This window comes from Manis pentadactyla, chromosome 3 (assembly GCF_030020395.1).
Source record: "Manis pentadactyla isolate mManPen7 chromosome 3, mManPen7.hap1, whole genome shotgun sequence".
Classification (NCBI taxonomy): domain Eukaryota; kingdom Metazoa; phylum Chordata; class Mammalia; order Pholidota; family Manidae; genus Manis; species Manis pentadactyla.
Window position 1 is genome coordinate 139,689,338 of NC_080021.1, and position 17,451 is coordinate 139,706,788.

A 17,451-nucleotide genomic window follows, 5' to 3' on the forward strand; every position below is an offset into this window, starting at 1 on the left:
CCACAGTTCAAACATCTTGAGATAGCCCATTTAGGGGCTGAAATGTACCATTTAGATTCAAAAGAGAAAACTCAAGGTGACATAAATTTTTTCATTTAATCCCAATTGGGATGCATACACACCTGTGGGCTTAACACATGCTCCTTGGATTCCTTATGTACACAAACAACTTTCCCAAACCACCAAACATTGAATGGTTTGGTAGGAGAATAAAAACTGAAATGATTGCACATGGCAGGAAGTAGAAAATACTCTGCAGTTGATTTTCCAGGGCATTTGTCCTCATTAGTTCAGTGCAGCGCAAAGTCATCTCTGGAAATGCCCGGGAAGTGCGGGCCCACATACTGGGACGTGCATATTTTGAGTTGCAGTTGAGCTGCATCTGTTCATGAGCTTCCTGGTCCCACTGCCATGGCCCCAGTTTAAAGATACATCCCACATTTTTATTACTTCTCTAGACCCCTCCCTAACTTGTCACCCCACTTCCAGTCTCTCTGTTCGGCGACCCCTTCTGCAGTGTTCACCATGAGTCTTATTGGTCTGCAATTTTTCTCATCTCCTGGGCGCCAGCCCTATTCCAGGGACTAGGCATATAGCTGTGAAAAACACTGAGATAGAAAGAATCTCACTAAAGAATTTAGGGAAGTGAAACAACATTAAACAAGCAAACAATAAATAAGAAGGACCATTTAAACAATAGTAACTGCCCAGAAGAAAAGAACCATGGTAATGGCTGCCTGCTGGCTACCCTAGCTAAAGCCACATGGTGACAATCAGGACGTGAAAGAGCAGAGAAATGTAGGGCTTTGTGAGCCACCAGGAGGAGTTGGGCTTTTATAATGTAAGTTTTATTGCACTTGCATTGGGAAGACTTTGAGAATGACAATAAAAGACTGATCTGATTTGTGCTTTGAAAAGGTAACTCAGGCTGTTGTATGAAGAAAGGCTGGAAAATCACAAGAGCAGGAGCTGGGAGTCAGGAAGGAGGCTGTCCAGGTCATCCAGGAAGGAGCAGTTGTGGCAAACTTTCTCTGTAAAGGGCCTTACAGTAAATGTTTCCAGGTTTGCAGGCCCTACGGTTTGTGCTGCAATGACTTCAGCACCACTGTAGCACAGAAGTAGCCACACACAATATGTAAATGAACATGACTGCATTCCAATAAAACTTTATTTATGGACACAGACATTTGAATTTCATAAAATGTTCATGTGTCCCAAAATATCATTCTTCTTTGGATTTTTTTTTTTCAAACCACTTAAAAAATGTAAAAACTATTCTTAGCCTGCAAGACCACACAAAAACAGGTGGAGAACCGGGCTTGGTCCACAGGCTGCAGAGTACCAAGCCCTGGGTTAGCCTGCAGCTGTGGCCGTGGAGGTGAGGAGATCGGGATGGGTTTGGAGTTTATAGGGAGGCAGAGCTCACAGCACATGGGACTGGGTGTGCATGACAAGTGAGGAAAAAAAAGAAGGAAGGAAGCCTGCCCGCTGGATTTTGATCTGAGCCACTGACAGACCAGCCTGCCACGGTGCTGGGGCCATGTGACCCTGCTGCCCTGGCTCACCCCCTTCAGTGGCTCCTCACTATGCAAAAGACCTAACCACCTGGCACTGTGCTTCAAAACCTCACAACCCGGCATGACCAGCTTCTCCAACCTTGCCCCTGACTGTTGCCCTTCACACACCTTACCTTCCAAGAAAGACTGTTTTCCAGTCTGCAAGCTCTTGTTCACAGACCCAAAATGTGCTTCCTCTATGTCTAAATGCCCACTATCGTGCACAGGCCACACCAAATGCCAGCTGTCCCCCAGAAGCTCTTCTGGCTCTCCCAGCAGAGAAGAGCAGAGACGCTGCCCCTCTGTTTCTATCTCCCACACTACACTGCTCAGCCCCTATTTGTATTTTAGGTGCTAGTATTCATTCACATGTTAGGACTCTGGCTAAAGTATAAGCTCGTAGTGGACTCACCTGATATCATTCATATTTTTATATCCTCCCTCTGCAGTCCCTTCCAGAACCTACCAGATCCCTTAAATTTGGTGGGCACCAACATTTATATTAAAATATTTAAGGAGACAGATGTGAAGGTGTGGAGGACAGGAATAATTATACATGTGCCTGAATGAGAAGGCTGGTTTCTGGCTCACCTAGTGGTAACCTTTTAAAGGACAGTTATTTAAAATAGGAACCATGAGCAATTAAAGGGCACACAACAGAACCAAGAAGTCAGAAGCTACATTGTACCTTTATCACTTCTCTTAAACCTTTCTATTGATTCCTCCAAAACTCTTCTGAACAATAAAAATGTCTGTTGAAAGACATGCATTGAAGCAGCTCCATTGCCCCAACATTTAGCATCCAAAATGCTCAGAACCGATCTAGGACACACCATCCCTGCCACTCACCGAGAGATGTTCCCGACCGGTTTTGTCAGCAACATCTGTGGCAGGGATCTCATTACTTCTGTTGGTGGTGTCTCCAATGTCATTCGCTGCAGTCCCATAATCTTAAATTGAAGAAATGGGAAAGAGAAGGAGCCGTGAAGTTGTCATTAGGTTGCCAACAAACACAAGTCCACAGTACCACCCAGAGCAATGGAGAAAGATGAATTGCAAAGGCTCCAAACCACCGACAGCCCAGCTGGGGAGGAACATGACCCAACTATTGGGTCAAATCCGCTGTGGTGAGGAGAATGCATGATGCCAGAAAGTTATGCAACCCAGATCTTTACATCACTGTTTGTTGGTCAAATTCCAAACCAGGTTTAGGGGCTTTCTTTGTATATCAACAAAAACCCATTGTTGATGAAGTATACAATATAAGTATGAGAAAGGACCCACCATCTAAGAGTCAAAGATTTCCAGAGTTGGAAGAGTTTTTAGAAATGGAGTCAAACCACCAGTTTTATAGCTAAAGAAAGCCAGATGAAGAAGGTTTAGTAACTAGTCACCTGGCAAAGAGGTGGCAGATCCTGAGCATAAGCCAGCCTTGAAATCAGCAACACTAGTTCCAGGGCAGATGCATCTTATTTGGGTTAAGAAGAATATGGAATCAGCACTGATATGGAACTTGGGCCCACATGTGAACTTTTTAAAAGACGTCTGAATCACCAGTTTTTCAGTTTCAGACTTAATAGATAGGGAACTGCTCCAACAGGTATCAAAGGGTGTAAAGATAAAAAAATCTTGGGTGCCTGATAACATGGTCAAGCTGCTGGTTTAACCAGCCCTAAAACATGCCCTACCTTTGAGGTTCCTGTCTGTGGGCCAAACTTCCTCATTATCCAAGAAACCTAATTCTGAATTGGGTTTACTGTCATAGCTAGAAATGGATACACCTCCCTTTTCTTGGTAGTCATGGCTTTTAAACAGGTAATTAGTTCCCAATTATGGAACAAAATGTCTGTTATAGCAGAATGGATTTACTACTTCCAAGAACAGAGCATGAGAGAGAAAGTGCTATTTACAGGCACTGTAAATATCAAGGGAAAATGGCCATCAATATTGAATGATTTTTGAAATATTATTTTGGCCTGTGTCATGCTTGAAGTATATATTTAACTGAGCATAAAGGTCTTCTTTTAGTTGATTTATTCCATTTTAGATAGACATTTTGAAAAAAATACAAAACAAAGACAACATGATAGCTACCTTCATAAATTACATCAGGATAATTTGGGTTTGCACCTAAAAAGCAAAAAAGCAAAAGATTTGTAAGTATGCATTCAAAGTTTAAAAATTACTTCCACCCACTAAAATGAGCTAAATAAATATTGAAAGTTTTTTGGGGGGGTATCATTAATATACAATTACATGAGCAACATTGTGGTTACTAGATTCCCCCCATTACCAAGTCCATACCACAAATACTGAAAGTTTTATAATTGAATAGATTGTTTATAGGACAGGTAATTAAAACCTGGAATTCTCATTTTGCTTCACGTTAACTCTGTTCCCTCCCCAGTCCCATGACCTTTACCCTTCCAAAAGAATAAAGAGAAATTATAATTCACATAAGCTGGAAAAACTTAATCAATCAATGAGTTATAACCAGTTCTTTTCTTTTGTTTTCTTTTTTCTTTTTTTCTTTTTCCTTCTCTTTACTATGTGTATTACACACTTGTCCATTTTAATTGCAATCTTAGTAATTTTTTTTCCGAGACTGAACATTTCTGTGCCACTTTTGCTATTCTCTGACGGTTTGGGTACTGCTTCTAAACTATGTTTTATCAGGTCCATCTGCATTGATGAACACATTATTAGGCAGCCTGTATAATGATATCTAAAGTACAGTGTCATTCTCCACTTGGTCTTTGGGGGCTGGGAGGTAGGGGACAAAGTCGAATTAACCTTTTTTTTGCCCTAATATAACACAGAAAAATAAATGTACTTTTTCTATTGAAATTATTTATGTATAAGAGATAAATAAATGTTATGTCAGAAAGACATGCAAAAATATACACACTTATTTTTTGGATGCTTCTTTAGTCACCAAGATGGTCAGAATATTATATTTTTAAATATTTCCATGAGAATTCCCAAAAACATTTTCAATTTTTAATATTTTTAATTTTTTTTTTAAATCATCACCAGCAAGAACTGGTGACAAAAACATTTGTTAGTAGAGTCACAGATACTGGGAAGTGACTGGTAGTTACCATGGAGGAGGGGGTTAGGGCAAGTGGGTGAAATAGGTGAAGGGAATAAAGATGCACAAAGTCTCAATCATAATATAAGTTAGTCATGGGGATGAAAGCACAGCATAGAGAAGATGGTCAATGGTTTTGTAACATCTTTCTATGTTGACAGATACAACTACACTAGTTGGGGTGAGGACTTAACGCATGTAGCTGTTGAATCACTATGTTCTATACTTGAAACCAATATAATATTTGATATCAACTATACTTTAATAAAAAAAAATTTTTAATAAATAAAATAAAATGCAAATCACCCATCAATAGATGAATGGGGAAAAAAATTTGCTACTTATTCTCCAATCAGAACTAACTGGGTATTTATATTAAAGCCTATTTGAAAATAAAATTAAATTTTGATATAACATTTAAGTGACCACAAAATGAATTTCCAAAGCTACTTCCTATGTTTTCAGTCTTCACCAACCATGTGAAAAAATAAAACTTACAAACCATAAAGCTTATTCAATTCCAATTTTACTTCTGAAATATTATTTAAAAAATATCATTTAAAATAAAGGAAAACATGAGCCAATTTACTGTTCATGGTTTCCCCACTGAATAATCAAGGTTAATCTAAATGAAAAATGAAATAAAAGTAGTTCTTTTAATAATAATAATATATAAAAATTATCTAAATAGTAAATAATTAGTAGATATAAAATAAGTTAAAAATAATAAAATATTTAATAACAGTAATAATAAAAGTCCCAGTGTTCAAATTAGAATTTGAACACCATTCAACTAGAAGAATATCTATTTCAGCAGGGGACAAATTAAGTAAACAGTTGTACGCTTTAATTCAGGGAGACTGTATGCTGCTGTGCAGGGCCCTGATTCCTACAACTCTTGAGGGTGCCATTCAAACTTTAGTCTGTGTGAAAGGTACCACCTGAAGTTGTGCAGTGCACAACGTGGGCAGCCACATATGATGACCCTGCAGCAACTCAAGCAAAGTCATCAAATACAGTAAATTTCAATTGTCTTTTGAGTTGTATTATTCCAAACACCATTTTAAAGTGGTTTCGAGTTACAATATGTCAATATGCATTATGAGAATTTGTAGTAGACCTGACATTCCTGAGAAGGGCCTTGAAGGTTCCCCTGCAGTTTAAGGAGTAATTCAGTGAGTCAAGCATCAGGAAACCCCACTGGCAGCCCCAGTGATGTCATCTATAGGTCACCCACCCATCACAGAAGCTCCTTCCCTTTGCAAAGTCCCCTCCCTATGAGGACTTTCTACTCCTGCTGAAGGCCCATACCCAAAGTGAGAAAGTCATTCTTTGAACTGCTTGGTAATCCATTACTTAGAAAACTCCACCCTGGTCCCCTTCTCACTGTGCCCTCAACATAGTTTGAATCTGCAAGGGTACCTGCCCACCAGAGTCCACTCTTCTCTCCTAGACCTCACTTCGGGTGCCCAGGACCCAGAATTCCCCTCCCACAGGCCCCAAACACACTTCCTAGGACTGACCAGCCTTTCCTGTCAGCTGACAGGTGGCTCCACCACTAGTATGGGCACCCTCTGACCCAAGACCCAAGGGAGGCATGAGGACTGAGTGAGGACAGGTGGGCTGTGGTGCCCACAAGCACAACCATTACCTCTCATATACTATTCACTATATAGTCAGAGGTACAGCGCAGGGGACATGGCTGGGGACCAGCTCTACCAAAACCGCTATATTCTCACATGGAATCCAAGAATCTGACAATTCAATCCTCAAATCCAGCTTTCTAAGTCATTAAAAACATATGGTCCTACCACCAAGGTAGAAGCACAGAACCTATTTTAAAGAATTTAATGAGTTTAACAATTCATAGTATAACATTCAAGTATAACTTGGTTTGTACTTTTTTAAGAATTTGTATATGTCTGTTAGACCTTCATTTGTACTAGGTTCGCCAACCATCCCAGATTGCCTGAGACAAGGAGAATTCCTGAGACATTGGGCTTTAAGTTTCAAAACTTGCATAGTCCCAGGCAAATCCTTGCAGTTTATCCATGAATGAAGGCTTTCTCCAGATGCAGGATTTTTAGTGCTAAAACTGAGACCAGTTGGTCACGCTGATTTATTCTCATGCCCTCAGGAACCCCACACAGTCACCACCTGCTTTTACACATGCAATTCCGTAAGAAAGTAGAAAGACTCTGAGGAACCACAGCCAGGTTTATCTAAGCCACACATTGAAAGGGCTTTGGTCAATCTGACTGACAGGAAGGCATTAGTCTCATCACAGAAAGTGAGCACCCAAACACATGACTCACACAAAGCCCCAAGAAGATCCAAAACATCAAATCAGTTCAATGTGGCAAATGTCAGGCATACAAAAATGGGATTTAGGCTGTGAACAAAAGTAAATAGTTTAGCCCAGAAACAGATCCTTTTCCAGATTTATGATTCACATCAGTGCATGCCGTCCCTACCACATTCACCAGCAAAGCCATTAGGTCACATCTAAACTTTCTGAAAAGCACTATATTTTCCTAACTTCATTTTCCCAACATGTGGGAAGTTGTCATTTTACTTTTGTTGTCAGGAATAGTCAGATGTAGTGCAAGATCAGGAAACTCACAGAAAGACAATGTGGGTGGAACAATAATGGTTTCCTCTTCCTCCCTATCATACTGTTGTACTATGTCTGATGAGGGCCTACTGGCCAAAAAAAAGAAACGCCTCTTCAGGTACAAAGGTTTAGGAAGCCTGGCAAGTGGCAGGATGCACAGAACGCTAGAGTTTCTGAACAATAAGGATCACATTACCCCAGCTGACCCCAGCTCATCAACCACACTATTTTGCTTCTAGCAACTTCTCAGTCAAGTTAACCTCCCATGCTGTTTACCCTCCAATAGGGAGGTAATTATTAACCTCATTTTAAATGCAGACAGAGAAAAATCACCACTTCCATTTTAGACTCCTGGCAATGGTCAAATTTTGAAAATATCCTGCAATTTTTAAGTTTAATTTTCAATGGTTCTTTTTATTTAGCTTAAATATGTTTATTCTATATCACTATATGCTAAAGGTAGAAACCCCTGTTGGAGATACTCAGGCCTAGAAGGTGATAAGGAAAGACAAAGACTGGCCATGTGAGAGAAAAGCCAGTACAAGGGAATGAATAGAAGGTAAAAGAGCGGCATCCGACTCAAGTAATGCACTTCTGGCTGGGAACGGAGAATGGCTGTGCTTCCTTGAATACTTTTTTAGTAGCTCATTAAGAAAGAAATCTCAGATTTAGGCAGCAGAAGGTGACATCAGGCCCTAATGCTTCATGTTAGACATCTTTAGAATAAAATGTGGGCATCTCCTGAATAAAATACGGGAATCTCTGGAACACAATGCAGGTATCTCTGGACTAAAGTGTGGGCATCCAGGAAGAAACTCCATTACCTCCACTGACATTTCAGACAAGCAGTGGGCTGCTTTCTACCTGCTCAGCTCACTCAAGTGCAGAAGCTGTGACTCCTTCCCAACCAAGAGAAGGTGAAGGCCAAGCACACAGTTCTGCTTGTTTGATGTTCAAATTCTATCTTCCGGAGAGATGTTGAATGTCTCCAGGCAATACAATCACCTGTCCTTTGTTCTCAGCCTAATTCCTGTTGTCAGGAGTTAGGGGGCCAGAACTCACAGGCCCAGAGCACAGCACCTGACACACTCCCATGACAAGAACAGCAGAGACCCCGTTACGGCCACACCTGCTCCCCGACAAAGCTCCATATTACATGTGATGTCTGCACCTCCAAGAGATGGACCCTCTTAGGGCATTAGGCTTCTAAGCATGGATGATACAATCACTTTTTTCCTGCAACAATACCAAATTAACATACTTGACCATCCCCTTAACTCTATACTAAATGACTTAAAGTGGGGGTCTTTCTGCTTCCATCTTCCAATCTCAGCTGTAGCTCATATGCACATCTCATGACTTTATGTAAATATCCATAGCTTTTTCACTGTAAGACTCTACAATGAGAGGAAAAACACATTTGTAGGGTTAAAAAAATTGTGGGAAGGTAGGTGGCCTGACAGCAGGGTTCACTTCCCATCCTACTGCAAGATAAAAATAATGGTGGAGGCCAGAAGACACATCTGCTTCCTTCCTTTAAGCTTTTAGTCTCTCTCTAATGCCCTAAAAAAAAAAAGACTTTTCTTCCTATTCGATTTTCAGACTCTCTTTAGTGTGATCTTGAAAAATATTTCAAAGAATTCCATATGACAAAGCAATGGCAAAAGGCTTGTTCTTTTCAAATAAACTGTCTTTGTTTGGTCAACAGTGTTTTCTAAGTCATGGCAGTCTGCCTTTGGTGACCCAATCTTTCTCTATGCCCCTTCCTAAATGGCAGACTGAACTCAGGACCTGAAAACACTGGGGGTTCAGATGTCTGGGTTTCTCCTCTGGCTGAACCACTGGCATACCCTACAGTCTTGGGAGCCTCCTCACTTTCTCTGTAACAAAGGAGTCTTCCACACGGCAGGAGAGGATAATAGCATTGGCTTAGCAACTCCTCAGGAGCTTCAGGAAGCATAATTAATTAACATTCATACTCTGGAGACATAAAGAACTATTTAAGAATAAATCTTAATTATCATGGTTATTATGAGTCTATAGCCGAACTACACTCTTCTCTTTATTTAAGGAAGCAAAGCAGGTAGAACTTTCTTTCTTTTCGCTCCCAGGGCAAGAAACAGGTCCTGACAAATGGCCAAAAGCAAGTAACGGGCTTTATATTTTCTTAATGTGTAACACTTGGAGAAATTTCCTCTCCCTACATTCTTTGGCCTAAGAACACCACATCTAAATCTGCCAGGTTGAGGGCAATTCAAAGTGCTGCAGAGAGCTCTAGTTCACCCAGACATCATGAATCTTTTGATGAAACAGCACGAATGAGAAGCTGTGGGGAAAACTCTTTCCAATATTTATAGTTTGTTCCTGACGCACATTTTGCATAGGAGACAGCTGCTCCTGAATTAGGAAGCATAAGTCACTAACTCCCACTGCTTGTGTGAATGAGCATTCTTGGGCTGTGACTGTCTTCCTGAATGAGTGGGCCACTGAGACGCTCTTTATGTACTGCCTAAAGAATGGCGAGCTTTAAAACATGGTTATTTTGTCATCTAGTGCTCTGACTCGGTTTGTCCCAAGCCTAAGTGTTAATCACTTGGGTAAAGATTTCAGAGGATCTACTCAATCAACACAGTGACGTTTACAGAAATGGCTGACTGAAAATTCTTGAAACTTGTGCTATCTGATCAGAAGATGCCAGCAAAGGCTCCAAGTGTCTTCCTCATGACACTCACAAGCAATCTGTCTGCCATAAACTTCTGCTTCAAATTCTGCTTAACAAGCGCCCCTCCACCACCACTTCTAATCCCCATTCAGTCTCCACGCAGTCTTGTGTTCACAAGGGAACTTTTCTAGGTAAGATTGAATTCCACTAACAGCCACATAGAGGATCAATTACATCTTAGACAAGTCTTATTTTTGGCCCGTAAGCTAAATAGGATATGACAGGATCTTTGGGGAATCCTCAGATAACCCTGCACTTTCTCTGTGGGGCCCAGCACTCCTGTCTCTTTGTGACCCCTCACCCAAGCCTCCTTATACCACATATTGAATTCATCCTACTTTTTGCCAAACCCAATGAGTGATATGCTTGTGCACCAATCATCCTATACTTTTATCAGTATGACTAGTTGATATCCTGGAGCAGTCAGTGCTGCCATCTTGATAGGTCCAACCAGTTCTTCCTTCCCAAGGGGAGACCAGCACGGCAGAACTCACAAGAGAACTGGCTGAGGTCTAGATCTGTGTCCTCTGCAATGTCTGATTCACTCTGAGACTTTAAGAGGTCCCAGAAGTCTTGTCTCAGGTTGGAGGAAAGACTCGTAAAGGAGATTCTTTCGGGAGAAGTGCTGCTGTTGGCCACCGCCCACCATGGGGTTTCCATGGCACCACTCCAAGCCTGAACCATGTTCCCTGCAGGCAGAAGGCTTGTGGGACAAGCACTCCTGCCAGAGATGCCTGAACCAGTGGAGGCAGGATGTAGGTGGTGTTTGAGTTCAACCTGTACATCCAGAGGTGACAGGGCAGGCTCATGAGGGCTCCCCACGGACCACAGGAAGTCTGTCCTGCCAATAGCCCCCTGGAGGTACAGAGGGACCCAGCAACACAGAGCTGCATGCCAGGGTGTGCAGGAAGGTGCTGCTTCTGCCAGCTGGAATAGAGATGGATTGGCTTATATCTCAGGCTAGGGACTGCAAAGAGAGGAGTCCCCAAAGAGCCCAGCAAGGTGTCCAGGAAAGGCCTGTGAATCAGCATTGAACCTGCCCAGACCTCAGGAGACAAAGCTCCTAGCAAGCCCACTTGCCTGCCCTCTGTCCCCAGGCACATTCCCTCTCCCCTGGGGGCAGAGGGGCTGAAATCCCATTAGCAAGTTCCAGCCCGCAGCCCCATACTGAGCTGGGAGAAGAGGGGGACCTGGCCCTCACATCAAGTCCAGAGTTTTGGTTTCTAACTCAGATGGGACATGCTAGTTCTCAAATTGAGATTTTGTTGTCTGCAACCTAAAGTGACCAAAGGATTAAGCTTTTAGTCTCTCTCTAATGCCCTAAAAAAAAAGAAGACTTTTCTTCCTATTCCATTTTCAGACTCTCTTTAGTGTGATCTTGAAAAATATTTCAAAGAATTCCATATGACAAAGCAATGGCAAAAGGCTTGTTCTTTTCAAATAAACTGTCTTTGTTTGGTCAACAGTGTTTTCTAAGTCACTCAACAAGGAGCAGAAAAATCTTCCTCAGGTCAGAGCTCTCGTCCAGACCAGTAGCTCTCACCCTTGGTCACACACTGGAGTCACCGGAGATCTTAAAACTGAAAAATGCCAAACCCCAAGCCTCATCCAGAAGCTGCTCAATCAGAACTGCTAGAGGTGAGCCCCAGGAATGTGTGTTATTGAAATAAATAGTTAAAACTTCCCCAGTGGATTCTAATGTGTAACAAGGAGTGGACACTAGTGTTTCAGAAGCCAGACAAGATTACTCCTAATAAGCCCATTTTAAAGGGACAATGGAAAGCAAAAAGGAAATAAAATAAGTTTGATTGGCACAAGTTGCACTCTTCAATGTGCCAAAAAAATTGATATTACTGTTCTCTAGATTTCATCTTAAAGCTTAAAGCTGCATTTTGTGCTTTAAACATAACCCAAAACTGACCAGAACTGAGTTCAGTTCTAAATGTGGGATCCAAAATGACCAATCTAGTGTTTGGAGTCCAGAAAAATCTTTCCTCCCTTTCTCAGTTACTCGCCAGGTTTTCAGTGATTAACAGATGGGAAGGCATTGGCTTCTTATCTGGGGCCCTGCTGATATCTAAAGAGCTGATAACACCTGTCCTTCCTCATTAGCACCCTGGCTGGGGCTGGTGTCAGAGTCTGCAAGATCCCAGCACTCTGGAGAGCCACTATACGAGGCTCTGTACTGCCTGCCTCACATCCTCATACCCTGCAGACAGCACCCCTGCTGGCCTGGCTGAGGTGGCTCGAGGTCTCTCTGCCCCATCCCTTCTCCAAGTGGAAAGCAGAGGGTCTGCCAGCACACCCAGCATCCCCCTACCATGCAGTATTAAAGGCAATCAGGGCTGTAATCACATTCAGTCAGGCCCATCATCTTCTCAAAATAGCTTAAAAACTTTTGGTTTAGGGGCTTTTTATCTGTTTTTATTTGTTTTAATTCCTTTCAACACTCTTCATTCTCTATCGCCAAACAGAGAGTGAATTCCTAAGCAAGGTGACCATCCCTTGGCAATCCCAGTTAGAAGGTGAATGAGGAGCGCACACTCTGGGACAGCAGAGCTGACATTTGGATCCTTCAGGCATACATGTGGGAAAGCTACCGCCCCGCGATCCCAGGCTGCCTGCTTCCTTGTAAGCCAGGAAACTTGCAATGCAACATAACAAGGATTTCATCAAAACAGATAGGAAGGAAAATAGCCAAAACTTCTTATTAAAAAGACTTGTGAGAAACTTCTTCCTCAGTTACTGAATGATGACAGCAGAAATACTGAAGGATGTAAACCCAAACTTGACCTATTGTCCTTAACTTGTAGTGTACCTTTAGACCAGCAGGGAAATTATACATATATATTTGCTATTTGTTTATTTTTCTTTAGTTTTTAAGGGGGATAAGAGGGAAAGGAAGCAATTCTAAGAAAGTTCATTATCAGTATGCTATGGCTACAAATCTCATAAATACCAGAGATTCTATCACACAAGCCAAGTGAGGTCAATTTCTAATTGGTCACACTGGTTTATGACCCACTAGGGCCATTTATATCCACTATCACCCTGGGCCAAGTCTCTTTCATTTCCACTTTCATTTATTACTCCTTAATAGTTGACCCTTGGGTAAATACTTAAAGAGAGAAAGAGAAAAAAAAAGTCAGTCTTTTCTAAAAGTAGATATTTGTATTATAAAGGCCTGATAAAAACAAATAAATGAACAAGAAGAGGGAAATAAAATTTAGCTTAATTTTTATTTCTGATAAGTAAATGACTGTTTCTTTTAAATGGAATATTCTTATGCTAGAAAATAATTCTTTCCTATCATAAGTAAATTAAATAGAAGTGATCAGTAAAAATGAGGCCACACGGATAAGAGGAGTAAAGCTCTCCCAAACATTAGCACCATAAAGAAATGTTCAAAAGAAAATACATCAAAATCCTAAGTAGAAGTTCCTAGTTTCATACTGACAGATGTATGTATATATCAAAGCAAATAAACCACTTCTAAAACTTTCAAATGCCAGTCCTTCACCCTGAATCAAGTTCACCTCCAAAGGTTTCAAAAAGCAGTTGCTAGAAAAATTCAAAGAAAATCTGAAGTTTGGTTAATAGTAATGTACCAATGTCAGTTTCTTCATTTTGACAAATGGGCGGGAATAATGCAAGATGCCAACAATAGTAAAACAGGGTGAAGAGTACCTGGGAACTCTGTACACTTTTGCACATTTTCTGTAAATTTAACATTATTTACAAATAAGAAGTTTATTTAAAAACAAAGGAGAAAGCAGTTGTCTCAAAGCAGAGCCTGTGGATTTAACTACAAAGCTGTATTCCCCCAAACATACAGGAAGAAACATAGTAATCTAGAGATTTCAGCAAACGTAGCCAACCAGCTAGACTCTCAATTAAGAGTAAGATTTAATGGGAAAGACAACTGCCAAGGGTGTCTGGGTAAGGCATCCAAACAGCGTTCATTTTATATGCTCCTGCAAGGCTGTTTGTAAATCAAACTTACATGATTCAAATCACATTTGGAACACACTAAGGAAGTTTGTGCATTTAAAAATCTGTTTAATAAATAGCAGGGTAATGGGAAGACTTATTGTGTAATGGGAATGATTGCATTCTCACTGACCATTTGGCAAAGGTGCCTGCATGAGTGACCGCTGTCCTGGGGCTGCTCTGCCAGCCACACGAGCACATGTTGCCCAAGCAGGCCCTGTCTCACGGCCTCCGGTGCTCCCTTCCCTTGGCCCACCCACCTTTGTGTGGCTCTAACTCAGAACTATTAAGATGAATTCTATTCACATGCAGGTCCCAATACCCAAACAAAGGCTTCAGCCTCCACAATGGTGTCAGGTATTTTGAGCAACAAGATCAAACAGTATCTGACACAGGTAAATGCATGACAAGTGTCCCTGATGTTATTGGAGTTCACATTGAAATTCTCCTGCTGGCCACGGAATGGACTCCTGACCAGTCATCCTTCTCCCAGCCAAACCATTGGTCAGATAGGAACTATTGCCACCCCTAGACAAATGTTTCTGGACCTGATAAAAGCATGCCCCAGCCCAGCCCAGGTAAGCATGGCATTCCAGGACTCTGGATTCTGGATTCCCAGTGGATGAGGGCTAGAAAATATATCTTAACTAGTTCATGAGCGAACCAAACACAATTCATCTGCTCACAGTTTTGCATGGGTTTTGCCAATGTGGGGACAAAATCTCATTTAACACTTGATATAAATATAATACATGTATACCAGATTAGTGTTCAAAATTATTCATCTCCCATCACCTCCTTGGGGTGAGTATGAGTTCCTGCCCCTGGCCTCCACTTTGGTGCCAGCATTTGCTTCAGGTGATGACAAGTAAGCAGAAGAGACCGTGCGCCCATCCTGACACCCTCGGCCCTTAAAAGCCTTGCATATTTCTAGTTGCCTTCTTGCCCTTGGCACTTGCCATAAGAAGCAGATCTCCTGTGTAGCTGCTGCTTCTTCACCCTGCACCCCAGAATAAAGACTGCCCCAGCCAACCTATAGACCAATGAGCAAGACTAAATAATGCTGTTTTAAGCCAGTGGATTCAGGATGCTTGTTTGTACATGTGACTTGGTCAACAGCTGACTGACATACCCTGTTCTCTCCCCAGGTGCGAAAGCACCGAGAACTCACCGTCATCGATTCCAGGCCAGCCCATGAAGTGAGCAGAAATCTGTTTCTCATCCTTCCCATACTCATTCTTGGCTACTAACTTGTAGTCCCCATTGTTCATGTGGGTGGGGTTATCCAGCTGGAGGCAGCCATGGTATTCCGTGTGATTGGTGACATGGATTTTAGTACAGATGTATTTGGATTCATTCAATATTGCCCCATTATAGAACCACTGAAGCGCTGGTTTGGGGTTGCCTTTCACAGTGAATGGAATGCACCAGTGGTGGTCTGAGGTTGGAGATTCGAGAAATGTGATAGTTGGAGCAACTAAATTGAAAGAGAGAGAGTTAATAGCATCAGAAAGCTCAGAATTCTCCCATCTCCACATGTCTGTTTCATCGATAGGGTATTCTATTCAACCATTAATTTGGTTTAAGTAAACACATGACCAGCAACTCTGGAATCCATCAATATTCTGTATCATCATCAAAGTTGATTTAACTCCCTACAGAGAGCTTCAAAGGATGCTTTTCCCTGCTCTGCTTAAGACCAGAGCATCACAGTCATTTTCAGATCTGTTCAGTGCAAGGACCAGCTCCAAACAGTTCCCAGAGATTTCTGACAGTGGAAAGAATTCATTTGAAGTCAACTTTGGTTTCTAATATATATGCCCTGAGATTATATTGGTTCATCTCCAAAATACTGAGGGCCACTATTTGTACAATACTTCACTAAATAATATAATGACAAAAAATGACTCTGCAAATCTTGCCTGAAGCCCTGATCTCACAGAATGTATCTAAAATAGATCAAACTGATCAACGCAATGAATGTGGCTACTTATGCTGACTGATTATTACAAAAACTGGTATTTTTCACTGACAGTCAATAGTAAATGCTCTTTAAAAGCATCACATTTCATAATAGTATAGTCCTTTTTTTGCCAGGATTTCAGATATTAATGTTTTGAGCCTTTAATAACTGTCTGGGGCCCTCTCTAAACCTGGACAAACTAGAGATTATTTTAACTTTAAAAATAAAGCACTTTTTGCTTAAAGGAAACAAACATTACCAAGAACCACCTTAGAATGGAGCACTTATCCTGAATGAAAGTATCTAAAATCCCTTATAATTATTTAGCTTAATGTGGTCCAATTTTGATAGTTACACAGTCAAGGACTGGAAAAGATTAGTGAGATTAAATAATATCCTTTATCAGATGAAGAAACCCAGTCCAAAGAGGCTAAGCGTTGTGGTCAAGGTTACTGAGCGAGGCAGATCTGGAGCAAGAACCCAGATCCGGTGATGCCCAATCCAGTAAGGCTCCCCTTGCCTTGTTTCCTGGTTGCACACATTCATCAGGCAAAAGAGAAAACAAGTCACAGCCTGCTAACAAATACACTCGGAGTGGGGTCACTGCAAAGGTTATCTCAGTTGTTAAGATTCTTAATCACCCTAGGCCTTCTATTCATTATCTAAACATTGATAGATAAAGTCAATTCTTTAGACCATGGTGACCACATAGATAGTAACTTGAACTGAGAAAATTTTGAATCTGAGTGTCCTCATTTGTAGGTCTGTTTTACAAACACAGTGCAATGGGACAGGGCCAACACTCTCCTCCCACCAGCCTAGGCCCCATGCCCAGAACCCACTTATTCCTTCCACCCTGTTCAAATAAGCCTGCAGTGAGGGGTTGATTTTAGGACATAAAGTTGGAAGTTGGTTGCATATGCTTGGGGATAACATTGACTTCAGGCTTCCAGGTGGGTCAAAATGATGAGAAACTATGAGTCTAGTACCAACCAGCATAGTGTTAGTACTGACAGTAACAAAGGATTACAGTTGGTGATTGCAGTCCTGGACTCCATTGATTCCATACTGAATGTGTGCTATGAATGAACATTAACCAGCATATCGACACCATGTATCTACATGTGTGTGATGTGTATTCATATTACACACATGCACACTCCTATTTTTCCCGTCCAAATCCTAATCCAAATAGAGTAAAACCTTATTAATTTATACCATGCCAACCCAGAATTTGCAATAATGTGAATAGTAGATGTGATTTTTACTGAATACACGTTCTCACTGAACGCCACAATCTGGAATGTTACGATATGTGCTAATATTCTAATAATGGATAATAGCGCACATATGCTTAATAAGCATTAATATCTTAGCTCTTAGTTTAGATGTATACAGAAACACTTATAATGAACACACTTACAATAAGAGTTTTCTGCATGATAATAATTTTCAATAATTTAAGGATTCCTCCACTTAATTTTAGGTAGCACCACTTTAAGGCTTCATATTGCC

At 41.2% G+C, this 17,451-nt stretch overlaps 1 protein-coding gene across 2 annotated transcripts in view; it reads right to left on the bottom strand.

Moving 5' to 3' along the window:
- NTRK2 (neurotrophic receptor tyrosine kinase 2) overlaps positions 1-17,451 on the bottom strand; it is a 307,599-nt gene that overhangs the window by 240,589 nt on the left and 49,559 nt on the right. For both annotated transcript variants that reach the window (XM_036923242.2, XM_036923248.2), the window contains 3 exons: positions 15,145-15,450; positions 3,651-3,686; positions 2,406-2,506 (listed from right to left, as the gene is read on the bottom strand). In XM_036923242.2, coding sequence (XP_036779137.1) covers positions 2,406-2,506; positions 3,651-3,686; positions 15,145-15,450 — 443 coding nt within the window. The remainder of the gene's footprint in view (positions 1-2,405; positions 2,507-3,650; positions 3,687-15,144; positions 15,451-17,451) is intronic.